The 17257-nt window shown below is 40.4% G+C and overlaps 1 protein-coding gene across 11 annotated transcripts in view; it reads left to right on the top strand.

The window, feature by feature from the left end:
• ptprt (protein tyrosine phosphatase receptor type T) overlaps nucleotides 1–17257 on the top strand; it is a 612567-nt gene that overhangs the window by 105075 nt on the left and 490235 nt on the right. For all 11 annotated transcript variants that reach the window (XM_039734414.1, XM_039734417.1, XM_039734416.1 and 8 more), the window contains exon 2: nucleotides 13687–13812. In XM_039734414.1, coding sequence (XP_039590348.1) covers nucleotides 13687–13812 — 126 coding nt within the window. The remainder of the gene's footprint in view (nucleotides 1–13686; nucleotides 13813–17257) is intronic.

The following is a 17257-nucleotide window of genomic DNA, read 5'->3' as shown; positions in this document are numbered from 1 at the left end:
AGTATTTGCACAACAATCGCTACACGATAATGTCGGTTGAAAAAATCGAACAGCGACTAAACGTCAAATTTTTCGCGAATTTTCTCTTTTTCCGTAAAGCAGTTTTTGACTGGCAAAAACATTCCTGTCCTCGATCATCCCCCTATTTGCCCGATTTAGCTCCCTGTGATTTTTACTTGTTCCCGAAAATCAAAAGTTACCTGAAGGGAACACATTTTTCTTCAATGGATGAGGTGAAGACAAAAACGGCAAGCCTGTTGAAGAGCCTCAAGCAAGAAGACTTCCAGCACTGTTTCAATCAATGGAAGATACGTATCGAGCGGTGTAGAGATCGGGAGGGGAGTATATAAATGGTGACAATTTATAGAATACTGTAAATCATCAATACATATTTTTTTTTGTTTACCAATCCAGTTATTTTTGTGTCTCACCTCATATATTTAAATTCCACTATTCAAGTCCAGTATTGCTTGATTTACATTTTTAAATCATGGATTTTAACCGATGATCCATAATAACACCCCAGCCTTGAATATGACGGAATGGCATGCAGACTGATGTCACTGGAGAAGCAGGTTACGATTCACGTGAAATGACGCCTCCATGCCTAAGCCAAGCAGGATTTAAAAGAGAGTCCTGCATAATGGTGAAGATTTGTGGGACAGGAGAGAGATGATGAGTTTGAAGAAATGCACTCACAGAAAACATGAAAGTGGAAAGGAGTGGAATAGGAGTAAAAGTTACCATTGTGCAATGGAGTAGTGGTTGTTTTAAAGTGATTCACTGTGCTTCTGACAGCAGGATACTTCACTTTCCCATTGTTGAAGAAAGAAAAATGCTAACAGGGAACCAAACAAGGCCATTTTTTTTTTGTTCTTGCAGAATGAAAAATGCAACTCAAACAACACCTCACTGCAGGGGATGGAATTGAACCAAAAATCCAGAGGGTGCCTTCCATTTCACAGCAGTCACTTATTTGTTTTCCTCCTCTCGCTTAGACTGCTTTGCACAAAAGTTCTGGAATGCATGATAAAAAATACAGCTGTTAGCCACAACCTTAAATCCACTTAGATGTGAAGTGAATAACTTTGATTATCTCGTTATAATGGCACCTGTCAAAGGGTGGGATATGTTAGGCAGCAAGTGAACAGTCCATTCTTGTGTTGGAAGCAGGAAAAATGGGCAAGCGTAATGAACTGAGTGACTTCAGGGTCGATTTGTAATGGCTAGACGTATCTCCACGATGGCAGGTCTTGTAAGACAGTGTTTCTCAACCTTTAAGTATTTGCGACCCGAGTTTTTATAACAGTTTTAATCGCGCCCCCCTAACATTTTTTTGAAATGTAGGAGCATATTTTATTATACCTACTTAACTTTTATCGACATTTACTTAACTCTATATTTATTGTTCTAGTATCAGAATGTAGTTTAAGTTAATTTGCTTTGGTTTCAACAGATGATGTTTTCATATTTTTGATTCTTGTTTTCCTTTTTTCATATCTTCGTGCCCCCCGTTCTGTTACTTCACGCCCCCCTAGGGGAGCTCGCCCCACAGGTAGAGAACCACTGTTGTAAGATGTTCCTGGAATGCTGTGGTTAGCACCAACTGAAAGTGGTCCAAGGAAGGACAACCAGTGAACCAGTGACTGGGTCATGTATGCTCAAGACTAATTGATAGTGTGAGGAGTGAACACAAGCCTGTCTGGTCTGATCACACAGAAATGTCACTGGGGCACAAAGTGCTAAAAAATTGTAATGCTGAACATGAAAGAAAGGTGACAGAACACACAGTGCATCTCAGCTTGCTGTACGTGAGGCTGTCTAGCTGATGATTGGTCAGTGCCCATGCTGACCCCTGTCCACTGTCGAAAGTGCCAGCAATGCACATGTGAGCATCACAACTGGACCATGGAACAATGGAAAAGGGTGGCCTGTTCTAATGAATCACATTTTCTTTTAGGTCATGTGGACTGCTGGGTGCTTGTGTGTTGTTTATATGGGGAAAAGATGTCAGCAGGATGCACTATGGAAAGAAGACAAGCTGCCAGAGGCTGTGTGCTGCTCTGGGATGTGCTCAACTGGGAACTGTCAGTCATGTGGATGTCACTTTAACAAATACCACCTACCTAAAGATTGTTGCAGATCGCAATCCAGAAGGACTGGGCTAGGATATAATAAATCAAAGGGATGAAAGGCCGGATCCTCCTTCATGTTATACACACGTATAGGACTCGGCTATGTCGCCTAATGGCTTTACCAGTATTGTGTATAGTGTCCATCCTCTTTTTCTTCTGAGCTGTGCTTGTGGTCATAGCTTATTGTCTTGGGTGTGAGGAATCCCCCCTTCTGTACTTCTCTCTCCCACCCTGGCAGCTGAGCTCAAGGTGTACAGCGCATATAGTGAATTTCAGCAGATTTCACTCCCTCTGCCCAAAAAAATCTCACTACGGCACATTGTACAACAGTGGTGCAATCCCGCAGTAGAGCATCCATGTTCATTTGACTTCATTTAGACTAACAGCAGAGCTCTGCACTGTGCATGCTCGAACTACCCAGAAGCCATTTCAAACATGCTGCGTTGTACTGTAATTTTCAAATTGCCTTGACTTTTTGATTTACTCTTATATAAAAGGCACAGAAGTGATAGCAAGTGTAGCAATGATAATGAGGTTGGCTCAATCAATCTTTACTGCCAGGAAGGCAATTCAAAAAGCTACGCACAAGACAGCCAAACACCAATGAACAGAGGCTCATTAGTTCATAACAGACAGGGATAAGTGCTAGTAATATTAATAGTTATTGATTACAAATTTGTGCCAACATTTATTTTATAGACTGCTTTTTACATTGAATGCCATGACAATATTCTTTCTGAATTTAAGAAGATCGCAAGAGTAACTGACATTGTGACCAAAAAGCAGCAACTGCAGCAATGACAACAGAATTATTTCAAACTTAACTTCATATTTGTGAAGACAGTTTGTTAAAGTAGCAATGTTGAAATAAACACACATTTTCAAATGGGAGTATTTGAAGTATTTTTAATAAAACTGGGCTGCCTTAACATATGGCCACTGGCTGGGGCCCCAGGAGCATAGCGGCCCACAACGTTTCTGATGCCTATGGAAGTTTCTGTTTAGAGGCCAGAGCCCACTACTTTGCCATTAAGACAGCCCTGAGCCGGAATTAGAAACTTTGTTAGACAAAACCTGCCCAATTCTATGGTTGAAAATATATTGATCAGTCCTGAGGACTCAGACAGCACCTCCATAATAAATAAAACCATTTTACAGTAGTTCCCTTTCAAAGATCCGAGAGAACAGTGGGAAAAGGATCTCTCACTCAACATCTCAGAAAACGTGTGGAATGTAGAAATGCACAGAATTCACTTGAACTCCATATGCGCAAAGCATACAATTATTCAACTCAAAATTATATATCGAGCACATCTGTCCAAAATGTTTTCAGGGTAAGATCTAACCTGCGAACGTTGCAATCGAGCTCTAGCTACACTGGGCCACATGTTTTGGGCCTGCACCAAATTAACATCATTCTGGACCAAAATCTTTAAATGCATATCAGGTGTCACAATCCCCTCTAATCCATTAACAGCTGTATTTGGTGGGCCCACAGAGGGGCTTAAAGTGGGGAAGGACAAACAAATTGTGATGACCTTAACTACACTATTGGCACGTAGACTTATCTTGGTCAACTGGAAGAATCCTAACTCCCCGATTCTAAGTCAGTAGGTAACTGATGTGATATACTACTAGGGGGGCAAAGACCCCTGGTGCCTTTGGCGCCCAACCTCCAGTTGCGGCCAGAATGTTAGTAAAATCTGTAAATGTACAAAAGAAAAATGATTTATTATTGGAGTGAAAACCATGAAATTCAATAAATATGTAAAAGAAAAATTAATTATTATTTAACAGAGTAAAAATCGTGGAATGAGAATAAAATTCTCTTTTACCGATTGGAGTATTCCTGTTAAAAAACTGATGTCCACTATGCTCAATGAGTATTTATATGAGACTAAATAAACGATCCACTTGTTTTAACTGACATTCTTATAGATAAAAAAAAAAAAACTTTTTTTAAATAATGACTCATTTAAATAACATCACATGAAAACTAACGTGGTATGCAATGGGTCATCGTAACACGACCCTCAGCTAACTGAATCACCTAAATACAAACATTGGTGTGATAAATATGTCTTTTTTTGAATAGTTTGTTCCTGTGAAAGAAAGTTTACTCGATCAAAAATAAAAGTAAAGACTTTCTTGGTATTTCAGTTTAAAATTTAAAAACGGAATAAGAATCTGAAAATATAACAACAGCACATTAAAGTTTGATAAACTCTGAAAAGAATTATGCCAAGCATATATATGTAGGTTTTTAAATAAGCCCGATTTAAAGCGTGACATAAAAACGTCACACAAAATTGTTGCACTTTTAGGCTTAGGAATTTATATATAGAGAGTAGATTTGAAACTGGAAAAAAATCAAATTCTCCCTTAGAGGATCTGTACAAAACGTTTTCAGAACCTGGCAGGATCTAATCAATAACATTTTAGAATAAGCATTAAAATTGAGGAAGCAGGTTCTCTCCCCTTTTTTACTCCATTTATGTTTATTAATTTATTAGTTTATCTATTGAATTATTTTTTACTAGCTTTACGTTTTACTCAGCTGGTCTAGCTCTCTTTCTCGGGGTGGGGGTTGATTTGTTTTGTTTGTTTATTAACTATTTGTATGCAATGCTGTTTGTTTTTAATAAAATCAATAAAATCAAAAAAAAAGGCAGCCCTGAGATGACTCTCAGCTAGCCTGGTCCTTTCTGTTTCTTTTACCTCCATGTTGATCCTAACGCAGTCTCATCCTAACGGTAACGGTGGGAAGGCTCTACTTTCGCCCGTCAGGGTCACACCATTGTCGTGTCTGGGTACACAGTAAATACACCCATGTACCTGAATTGACCCTGTGTGTGTGTGTGTGTGTGTGCGTCTACCATCTCAGAGCTCACTACCATACAACTAGACCAGCCACTGCTGATTTTGCATCCGTTGAATTCTGTGGCTTTATGTTGTGCTTGGTTGCTGTCAGGTCTTCCAAAGGCCCACTGTTAAGTTTCGATGTTTATGAGGATGAATTCTTTGTTCAAGGTGGTTTGTTTAGTCATTTCCTAGAGAGGAGTGCATACCAGCGTAAAGTTGCTTTTTTTTTGTGTTACGATCACTGTGGCCATGAGGCTGCTGAATGCTGCCAGCTGGCACTGAGCACGGGGTTGATCCACCGCCTGTCTGATCTGTTTTCTAAGTGACTCAAGTTAAAACGAGCTAAAGTAGTCCTTGCGTCCATCTCCCAATTGCCCCCTGGAGCTGCTCTCTGATAATGACTATTATTTTTGCTCACTGCTCTGGATTTAATAGGCTTTGTTTGGTACAATCACGTGTGCCTGCCAGCTTTTCTGAATGCCAGAAAGACATATGGATGTAATTGCATTAATTACGTTTCGAATATGACAGTAAATTTAATTCAAGTTAAGTAAGAGCGTATGGAATTAAGCGTTTAACTGTTTTCTGGCCGACAGACATGATTTTTGTTTTTTAAAAACGCATCACTTAAACTGCCCCGGGAAAGGTCGTTGGCGTCAGCCCCATTTCCTGCTTTTATTTTGAGGAGCATGTGCATTTCGGTGTGAAAGGTGGGCAGATGTGCCTCGACCAACCAAAGTAAGCATCCAGTTAAAACAGGGGAGAGGACGTGGAGAAGAAACTGGTCTGCAGTTATACTCTGTTATTGACAATTGTCTTAAAGAAGAGAGTTGTTGGTTGCATTTGGGACCCAAAGTAGAAGAGGTGTACTTCATGTTTTCCTCATTTATTAGACAGTGTATCGCCTGATGGGTTCTTTCTCTTTGTGGTTATGCCTGAAAGGAAACTTCTAAGAAGACTTTGAAATTCAGTTTGTAGGCAATTACTTGGGAAATCCCATTTAGACAATTAATCAATCATAATTACATTTAGGCCGGGCTTTAATTAGCAGGTATGAAGATTTAACTCCCCAGGCTGCATCTTAGGGAGCCCGCGACAAATGTCTGAGAGTGACGAAGACCGAGTTGCAAAACTGAGCGTTGTGAGGGAGTGTCGTGGGGAATTGCACAAACATTTCACCTTGGAGCAATCCACAGTGCAGCACAGAAGGATTTTGTCTTCATCTCCATTTCCTGAGCTACTAGTGCTATTAATCTAATGCGTGAGTGTTCGCATACACACTGAAACTGCAAATTAGAAATGTGAACACATAACACAAAAATTCAGAAACAATTTGGAACTCTGTTATCACAAATCCTCTGAATCTAATGTCTTTAGAGTGGCAGCTTTCAGGAGTGAGGAGACCCTGGAGCGGTGGAGATATCTCTAGTGTGAAGAGGAAGGTCAGTAGGACCACTAAGACAGAATACATGTGTGTAAATGAGAGGGAGGTCAGAGGAGTGGGGAGGATGCAGGGAGTAGAGTTGGAGAAGGTGGATGAGTTGAAATATTTGGTATCAACAGTACAGAGTAATGGGGATTGTGGAAGAGAGGTGAAGAAGAGAGTGTAGGAAGGGTGGAATGGGTGGAGAAGAGTGTCAGGAGTAATTTGTGACAGACGGGTATCAGCAAGAGTGAAAGGGAAGGTCTACAGGATGGTAGTGAGACCAGCTATGTTATATGGGTTGGAGACGGTGGCACTGACCAGAAAGCAGGAGACAGAGCTGGAGGTGGCAGAGTTAAAGATGTTAAGATTTGCATTGGGTGTGACGAGGATGGACAGGATTAGAAATGAGGACATTAGAGGGTCAGCTCAAGTTGGACGATTGGGAGACGAAGTCAGAGAGGAGAGATTGCATTGGTTTGAACATGTGAGGATAAGAGATGCTGAGTATATTGGGAGAAGGATTTTAAGGATAGAGCTGCCAGGGAAGAGGAAAAGGGGAAGGCCTAAGAGAAGGTTTATGGATGTGGTAAGATAGGACATGCAGGTGATGGGTCTGGCAGAGCAAGATCCAGAGGAAAGCAAGATATGGTAGAAAATGATCCGCTGTGGCGACCTCTAATGAGAGCAGCCAAAAGAAGAAGAAGAAGATATTGAACCTTTCAACATTACATCAAAAATGTCAGTGGTTAATTAAAACTTGAATTGTTTATATGAAATGGGTACAGTGTTTCTATATTCTGTACACTTCATGTCAAAGATCTGGGCACACCTAGGAAGTTTCAGGTTTTTGAAAGAAATGTATACCTTTTTTATCAAGATACCATTAAATTGATTTGAACATATACAGTAGCCAAGTCATTGCTGATGTTTCAAATGGCTACTGCTGCTTGAAGTGACCGATTTTAAATTTATTATCATTTACTTAATACTGCAAAGCACCATTTTCAGGAGCCATTCCGTCCATCAGTGTCTTAATGGTGAACTCACTTATTTATCCTTAATTAGTCATGTGTAAATGTGAATGGGTTATTAGAGAAACCTTTATAATAGTGCAATTGCATTAGCACTGCTGAAACCTGTTCTGTTGTTCACCTAAAGTTTAATTCTGGTTTTAAAAGAGGTCAAATTAAAAAGATTTTCTCAGGTAACATGTCTCTCTATTGTGTGTGTGTTTTTTTAGCAGAATGAAGGCTATTTCTAATGACAGATTGCAAAAAAAAATAAAAAAAAACAAGATTTCATATAAAGATGTCCACTACTGTTTTGAGAGAAGGAGGCAAACTGGACCTGACCAGCCTAGAAAAAGAATTTGAAGGCCCAGATGAACAACTGCCTAAGCGAAATAAGGACATGAGAGTCTGTAGTTTGAGAAACAATGCCTTCCAGGTCCTCAGTTGGATGCTTTGTTAAATACACGACAAATGCCAGTGTCATCTTTAACAAAGATAGGACAATTCTAACATGATGACCATAGTAAAATCTATATGTGAAAATGTGGCAAATAAAAAGAAAAGATTAAAATGTGCAAAAGAACATAGACATTGGATAGAAGATAACTGGAAAAGCATATTATGGTCATCATTCCAGAGTTTTTTCTCTGTTGCAGATGACTCTGGAATTTGCGGTGTATTTATAGATGAAGCCAACTGATGACCTGTAAGGCATTTGTTTCTCAAACTGCCGGCTGATGTCCTTCTCCTCATATGTAGTTATGCATCTAGATCTCCACCTTCTTTTTCTCTCTTGGTTAGGTCTTGTTTGACCTCTTCTCACAAGACAATATCAGACACCATTGCATTTCTTATCAAACTGTCTTATGGAATAATCTTGATTCTGCAAAAAAAAAAAAAAAGAAAAATAGACAGATATGTTTCTTGAGAAAGCCGTTTCATTTTGGCCATTTTAAAACCATGAACTGAACTTTAGGAATGCCAGTAACTTGAAACCTAAGTGAACAGAGTAACAGGTTCCACTGGTGCAAAGGTTTCTCTAATAACCAATTACAATTTACAAATGACTAATTAAGGAGACGCTAAGGGAGGTAACCATTAGGACACTTAAGGGATGGCTACTGAAAAGAGGGCTTTCTAGCCATATGCTTAATAATAATTTAAAAATCAGTTCTTTCCAACAGTAGCAGCAATTATTAATGTCATGTCATTTTCCAACCTGCCTAATCCAGACTAGGGTCTCAGCAGGGATTGAATCTATCTGAGCTAGCATAGGGCAGAAGGCAGGGGCAAACCCTAAACAGGGGGCCAGTCCATCATAGGGTAAAGATATGCACTCGGGACAATTTAGCATTGCCAATTCACCTCATCTGCATGTCTTTGGACAGTGGGAGGAAATCCATACAGACTCCAAACAGGGGAAACCCGAAACCCAAACCCTGCTCTCCTTACTGCAAGGTGCTACTACTGAGCCGCTGTGCCACCCACACTAGTATTGTCTTGCCTATATTTTAAAATCATTTTAATGGTATCTTGTCAAAAATGTATGACTTCAAAAATATGAAAATATCTGGGTGTGTCGAGACCTTTGACAGCTACTTTGGTGATATGGCTGTGATGTTTCAGAGCACTGGACTATATTACATACAAGTGCATGTTGTCGCACCAGGTTATGTTGGTTCTTCAAAATATATGAGATTTAATTACTGGCTCTGGTGAAGTCTTTGTGCCCTTAACTCCAACCCACTCCATTTATGTGGGCTTCCTCTCAGGGCTTTGGTCTCCTCCATTATTCATAAGAGATGCTGTGGCAACCTGAAGCACCTCGGCCTGAGCGTTGCTGTGCATACTGTAAGTGTGCCCAGAGATTGATGGACAGCCATTGTGTTCTAATGCAGTGTGTAACTTCTGCCTGCTGCTGCCACAGTGGGCTCTGGCTTCTTGCAGGCTATCACTGCATAAATGGTTGAAGGAAGCCTGTGAATATGTGAATACTTAAAATGCAAAATTAATTTAGAGAAAAAAAAACTTAAGACTTATTTTTTGTCATTTCAATTTTTTTTAAGCATTGCATATCAGTCCATTCATTTTCTTTCCCTACTTCAGTATCAACATCATGGACTTCTGGAGTCTATGTAATGACTTCCACTTCATTCGAATTAGTGTGGTGCTGAGGTGTCACCTGTTACACGGCAGTCCTATTTGGGGATCCCGAGGTGGTTCGTTGTGTGGTGGGTGCAGCAATGATCTGTTATCAGTGTAGTGCATGCTGCCAACCTACTGTATGTAATGACAAGGTGTGGCCAAGCAGGAATAAACTCTGGACATTTGAAGAGCATGTGCTATGCTCCTCCATGACAGTAAATTGTATTTTTTGAGCTTAGAAATGAAGAACGGATAAATGGATGCGTTGCAACAGAATATTATTCCTAACAGTGAGTGAACATTTCATAAATAATAACCTATTAAATATTAGCAGAATTGGACTGCTTTACTGGTATGTACAGAGTATCAGAGAGTGGCAAACTCCCTGTCCATTCAGTCTTTGTGCTATACCTTTACCTGAATGTGCACTAAATCAATAACCAACCATGGACAAGCTGCTAATCCATCGCCTACGCCTCACACGAGGCCAGCTTAGAGTCGCAGATTGCCATAACACAAATGCTTAGGAGTGCAACTCATATACATGGCAAACTCTACGCCGACTGGATGTGCCCCAGGGATTTCTACCATGGTTAGGGCTGCTCACCACATCACTGTTCTGCCCATTATTATTTTTATAATATTACTTATTTTTCAAGGAGACTACATTTGATAGATACAACATATTACTTTTCTTTGTTTATTTATTTGTTTATCCAGTTTGAACACAGGCAGGTAATGTGGCTTACTCATGGTCATACAGAGTCAGTTGTGTGATTTGAACCCACAGCATTAATCAGTGCACCACACTTCCTATTATTGTTGTGCTATATTGTTACGATAGAGGTCAATTGAATTGATACAATGAGATTATGTTTTTGTGATTGCACCAATACTTGGAATGCTGCCAAAAGGGCAGGTGATAATAATAATAATGTATTTTATTAGCCATTTACAATTTCTTGTATACAGAATTTATTTTTTGCATACCCCAATTTACCCAGAGTTTTTAGGGTCAGCTATTTCTACAGCACCCCCTGAAACAATTGCAGGTTAAGGACCTTTCTCAAGGACACAACGGAGTAGCATTTCTTCCGTCACTGCCGGGATTTGAAGGGGCAAACTTTGAGTTACCAGCCTAGATCCTTAGCCGTGGTAATAGATATGGTGAATGCACAGTTCTGCCTCACCTGTCGTAATGAAAAGTAACAAAAACACTAATAATCCATCCATCCATTTTCCAACCCGCTATATCCTAACTACAGGGTCACAGGGGTCTGCTGGAGCCAATCCCAGCCAACGCAGGGCGCAAGGCAGGAAACAAACCCTGGGCAGGCGCCAGCCCACCGCAGAAACACTAATAATGATAACATAAAATAAATGTTTTCACTGGTCTGTGCTATATTTTTGTTTTATGTATGATTCCAATAATTTTCAACATTTTTATAATCAAATTCACTGAAGTGGTGCACTTCCTGTTCAAACAGAGGAGAGAAACGCGAGGTGCGCCAGCGACGAGCCTCACCTCACCTCGGACTCCGCTCTCCCTCACACACTTGGTTGATGCATGCAATTGGCTCGTGTCTTTTTGTGTCTCTCTGTATGTCACCTACATACAGTAATGTTTGCAGACACGTTTATTATACACCCTGCCTTTCTACGGTCTGGCTAATATCTTTAATGAATGTGTGTGACATATTTAGTCTTGCTGATCAGACCACAGTGAAAAGGTACAAGGGGAGGCAGACAGTACCGTGCCGCCCTGAAGGGGGCGCATGTGAGCTCAACAGGTGCTCATTGCTGCTGTTCTTCTGCGCAGAGGCTCTCGGTGCCAATAAGTTAGCGATATCAGAAAGTCAAGTGCACTGCAGCACTCCGTTTATTTTTATTTTTTGTTCCGACTGACTGCCAAAATGGATTAAGATTAAGACTTTTAAAACTAAAGGAAAATAAGGAGGACTTTAACAAGAAAGTGACAGAGATTTTCATGGAGAAAGATAGGCTTCATTTGCAAATAAAGGTAACACCATAAACGGTTTTCAATTTTATAAAAATGGGATGAGACTAAGAAAAAAGACAATCCAATATTCAAAAGCTAAATAAAATATTATTTTGTTTTTCTTGTTATCCTTTTGTTGAACAGTCTGTATTAAAATTGATTAAAGCCTCAGAATTAAAAGCTTTTAAAAACAACTGAATATTTCAATCAAGGTCAAAATTGAAATCTGTTTTTTTTGTTCACCACTCTACACTTTCATTTGTATTGAATGAGTGTGAATTGTGGAATTGCAATTTTAAAATTTAGAACACATGGAGGGTGAGGAGCAGATGCGTTCTCTCCACTTTTTCTTGCCACTATAAATGTAACGTTCTTTCTTAGCCAAATATGCACCTTACCTATGTGTGTGTGAAGAAATGCTGATGAGATATGAAACATAACCAGTAGTCAATGTGCAGATTGCCAATTGCATAGTGAATAAGCTGCTCTATTGGGTTAATATATTTGTAAATCTGACTCTGAAGGACTCAGTGCCTCACCAGCCAATGAACCACACCGCACGTCACTTGGGTGAATGGCACCACATAGAATGTCTCCATTTTGTTTACCGTACATGGACAAATTAATGAGGCCCTCCATTCATTTTGGTAGAGAGGTGAACAGCATGAGAGACAAGGCCATCTTTATATGGACCCTATTTGGTATCTCACAGTCAACCTTCTCCACGTGAGTTGTTCCTTGCCTAAACATTGCCTGTTTCATATCTGTTTAATCCAATACAGCATCGCAATCAGCCAGAGTTTTTCCTTGCAGCAGTGAATAAGTGGCAGGTGTTGTACCAACATCAGGCCGAGTGTCAGTCCCAGGCTGCTGCAGGGCACAGTTTCAAAGGCAGGATGAATCAGTATAACCGACTCACCTTTAGGATGTGTGAGGAAAACTGAACTGTGTGGCCAAAGACCCACAAAAATACAACAGATACAGCAAAGGCCTCAAACAAGTCCATAACTGCTGCACCACCATACCTCTATGGTCAGGTTTACAATGTTTTATTTATTTTCCTTCACAAACATTGGCTTTCCAAACAATAGTGAATATACCTCTATCCACCTTGTGGTATAATTCTCTGCACTTTATCCCTTTTATTTTTCTGTATAATATGTGGTCATTTTCTTCTTCTTTTCTTCTCTGTCTTTTGTTTGAAATAACTTGGAGTTTTGAATAAAGGTGTAATTCTATTGTTTGTATGTGATAGCTGAGAAATGACTGGCAGGTTAACTGCCAGCTTTTCTCTGACACTTGACTGATCCCAAGTTCTCTTCCGTGGCCTACACTCGGGGCATGACAGTCAAGAGACAGCCAAGGGAGTGACACACACAGTAAAAGGTAAAGCTTTTCATATTAAGACAAATCTTAAGCATGCTATCAATCCTCTGCTAGAGCCAATACATCAACTGTGCAAAATACACTTCATATTGTGTCTTTATCTTCTCGAGCAGAAGGTTACCTGACTGGTTTGACGTCTGCAAGGTCTTCACATCTGTGTAGTTCCCTGATAGCCCTCATAGAAAAATTGGGACTTGGATCTTACATGCAGAGGAAGGTTTCATGCCAGACTAAAAGTTGTCCTGGCCACAGAGTGACCTGGCACAGCAGGGAGCTGGCACGTGGCCTAGCAGTCATTCAGGTCTTCTCTTAGACTCTAATGATCACTCATTCAGATGTAATCTGCTTTACTGACTCTTCATCAAAGGAACAGAGTCCTGAAAAAGAGCCACAAAAAAGAGAAACCAATTTTCTATACAAAAGGATGCAGTAATAACTGTTCAAGAGGAGCAGGCCATATTGTGAACAGCCTTTACAAACTCCAGTGTCAGTCACCTCTCCTTAAAGAAAGGCCAGTGATTGAAGAGTTCAAAATGGTTCTGGCAATTATGGTACAGGATTACTGGGATAAAATACAAAAAGCAGATCTTTAATCCATTGCCCTAGGCCAGTGTTATCTGTAATGTGCTGGAAAAATCATCATTTAGTGGAGACAAAGTATTGAAGTAGATTGCTGGGATAATCGTGTTGACATATTCAAGTGTGTCTCTGTCTTTTCTGCAGGCGGCTGCTCATTTGAAGAGCATTACAGCAGTTGTGGGTACAGCGTGGCCCTGGGGACCAATGGATTTGCGTGGGAGCAAATTAACACATGGGAAAAGCCGTCAATGGACGCTGCAGTGCCGACAGGTAAGGCTTACCATTTGTGGTTTAAATCAAAAGCTGCAGCTCAGTGGCCTTGCTCCAGTCGTCTGGCACATCAATGGCAATGTGACCGAAGGGCATGCTTTATCTGTGTCAGAAGCAAATTGTTGTGGTGGCCTAAAAAAAATAACAACATGAAGCCTCCAGTCAAATTTTGATAACATGGTGGAAAAAATAAAGTGATAATCATAAGAAATTATATGTGTGAGGAAGCTGTATGCCAAAGTATGCTATAAAAAGGCATCATTGCTTTATAAATTACAGTAATCTGTACTGGGACAGTGGAATTGAACATTTTTTTGCTTTTAAACTGAGTCAAGTCAGTTACACATTGGGGCCTTGCATCCAATTAGATGCCTAATTTCCTATTAACTCAATATTTCAACTAGAGATGTTGGTCTCATCTTCCTTCTGTGCATTTCCAGTAGCCAGGCACTCAGGGACCTTTGATGACTGCATTCCCCGGTGTCTCTTCAGTGCCAGTGGCTTGAAACATTTTGGTCTAAACTTACAAAATTGTGCATGAGATGAGCTATTTCATGTTTCCAGAATGCAGACTTTGGAGGATGGCCTGCTGAGCTACACTGCCTATGTTTCTAATATGAACTAGTGTGTCTTAAGAAGTTGTTTCAGTGGAGCCTTCCGAATGTACGAAGTGAAATGTGAGTTGGATTTATCAAAAACTGCAAAACTGATCATACGACTCATCCATTTTGAAAGACTGATAATGAGCTATGAATGCAATCTTTCCAGCATGAGTTACAACCTCTGCTCTCTGTCTTCTAACTAGAAGATACTGTGACTTATTTACTCCTAAAAAGTAAAGAATCAAAATAAATTTGGGGCAGTGATTTTTCAAGGGGTGAGAGAGAAGAGTAGTCAGTTTAGAGTTGTTTGTGGGACTGTTTTTTAATCCCTGACCACTTTTTCCAGCACTCTCTGCTCTCGATCATTTCTCGAGATATCCCTAACTCCTTCTGCCTGCTTCTACAGATATCTCATGACTCTAAAACAACAACAACATTTATTTATATAGCACATTTTCATACAAAAAAATTGTAGCTCAAAGTCCTTTACAAAAAGAAGAATAGAAAAATAGAAGACACAATAAAAAATAAAAATAAGTCAACATTAACTAACATAGAATAAGTAAGGTCCGATGGCCAGGGTGGACAGAAAAGAAAAAAAATAAAATCTGTAGGGTTTCCAGACCAAGAGACCGCCCAGTCCCCTCTGGGCAAAATATATCTGTTCTGTATTATTTCTGGATTATTGTTAGCGGGGAGCACATCTTTTTTTCTCTGAACACACTATTTAAATTTGATTAGGGTGTGTTAAACAAATGTGTTGCAGAAAGTTAAAAGTATTACTTGTGATTAACAGTTGCCAGAGCCTATCCTGACAGCTCTGGGTATAAGGCAGGAACCAACCCTACAGGAAGTGATGGGCACACTTTGCCACACCTGACCAATTCAGAGTCTTCAGTTAGTACGACACATAAATGACATAGTGGACATTTCTCCATTTGTTTCTAGGGTGAGCATAAGTGGCTGATGACTGATGCAAAGTTTTGTCTGTCAAGGATGCCAATGGTTGAGTCACGGCTCTTTGTTCACTGGGCAAGTGGTACCATATTGAGATATATGTGGATGTCATTTGTCTGTGATTGATCAGTCTTATCAGATGAGACACAAAGAGATTCCCAGTAATAAGCACTTCTCTTTTAGCTGAAGTTAAGCATCAGTGAAAGAAAGCCTGGCATCTGCATCTTAAGAAAAAGATTTATGTGCCAAGTCTTTTCCTACAGCAGATTTCAAGTACACTCTTAAAAATAAAGGTGCCAGAATGGTCCTTTAGAGCAGTGTTTCCCAATTTTTTTTTCTGTGGTGGCAAACTGTCTGTAAATAAAAACATACTAAGGCACACCACTATTTTATTAACCACAAACTCCTGTCTCATAAACGTGCTCAACTGTCAAAAGGGGCAGGACTACCGGAGAAGCAGGTAAAAAAAGAAACATTAGTGTTCACAGACACAACACTTAGTGAGCACATTTGTGGCTTCTTCCATCCATCCATCCATTTTCTAACCCGCTGAATCCGAATACAGGGTCACGGGGGTCTGCTGGAGCCTATCCCAGCCAACACAGGGCACAAGGCAGGAACTAATCCTGGGCAGGGTGCCAACCCACCGCAGGACACACACAAACACACCCACACACCAAGCACACACTAGGGCCAATTCAGAATCGCCAATCCACCTAACCTGCATGTCTTTGGATTGTGGGAGGAAACCGGAGCGCCCGGAGGACACGGGGAGAACATGCAAACTCCGGCTTCTTCCCAGCTGCTTTGTAACTTTCCCCAACACTCTCTGCTTCAGAGGTCTCTTGTACTTTATGCCCACTCTCCACCGGCCTTGTGAGACTTGCTAGCGATCACACACCCAGGCAGGTGGATACTAGTAGCCATGAGACACATCCAAAGTGCTCTAAGTGCTGTGTCTGCATCATAGCAATTGCAGAGCTTCTTTTATGCCAGTTTCTCCAAGTAGTCTTGTGCTCCTCAGACAGGTCTTGACCACCTGCAGATCAGGTTCTGACCCAGGTGTGCTACATTATTATTTCATGGCACACCTGGGTAAGTCTCGTGAAAATGCTGCTTCAGAGAGATGGATAGGGAAACTTTTTTTGGTTCCCGGAAGATCAAACAACATGAAGGTTATGCAACAGGATCCATACTGTAAATAACAATGACTAGATGGCAAAAGCTTTGTGAAATACCAATGGGTCATAATTTTAAAAAGACTCTCGCTGCATACAATAACACAGGCTAAACTCAGATTTTCTGAATCTGTCAGAGTCCTTATATGTAATCTACCACATGTTAAAAGATTTTAGCTTTTTTCTCCACATTAGGAACTTTTTCTAAGCATAAAGAACTAACTTCATATGTAAAGAGCCCATCCCAGAATGAAATTGTGCTTGCTCAAGCAATAGATCTACGAGGAACCACACAACCCAGTAAAGAACCAGCATTTTTTTAAGACTGTAGTCTCACCAATCCACCTTTTTGATCTTTGTATCTTGACCATTACACACACCCTCATCTCTTACAGTATATTTAGTCAGGTTTCTGTGATTGCTATCCATATTTTCATACTTTACGTAAAGCTACATATCATGCCAGCACAACAGTTTCGCTGGGTGTTCTCTTCAATGGCAAGCAGCTGTACTCAACCATCCATCCATCCATCCAGCCAGCCAGCCATCCAGCCAGCCAGCCAGCCATCCAGCCAGCCAGCCAGCCAGCCAGCCAGTTCTGAAATCACTTTAGCTTGACATTTGCCAGGGCCTAGTGTGACAGCGTTGGGTACAAAGCTTTTACAAATTATACAGTAGGTAATGGGCACACTTTGCCACAGCTAACCA

Source organism: Polypterus senegalus, chromosome 14 (genome assembly GCF_016835505.1).
Source record: "Polypterus senegalus isolate Bchr_013 chromosome 14, ASM1683550v1, whole genome shotgun sequence".
In the NCBI taxonomy this organism is placed as follows: Eukaryota; Metazoa; Chordata; class Cladistia; order Polypteriformes; family Polypteridae; genus Polypterus; species Polypterus senegalus.
Note: the sequence above shows the minus strand (reverse complement) of the source record. Positions and strands in the feature narration are given on the sequence as shown.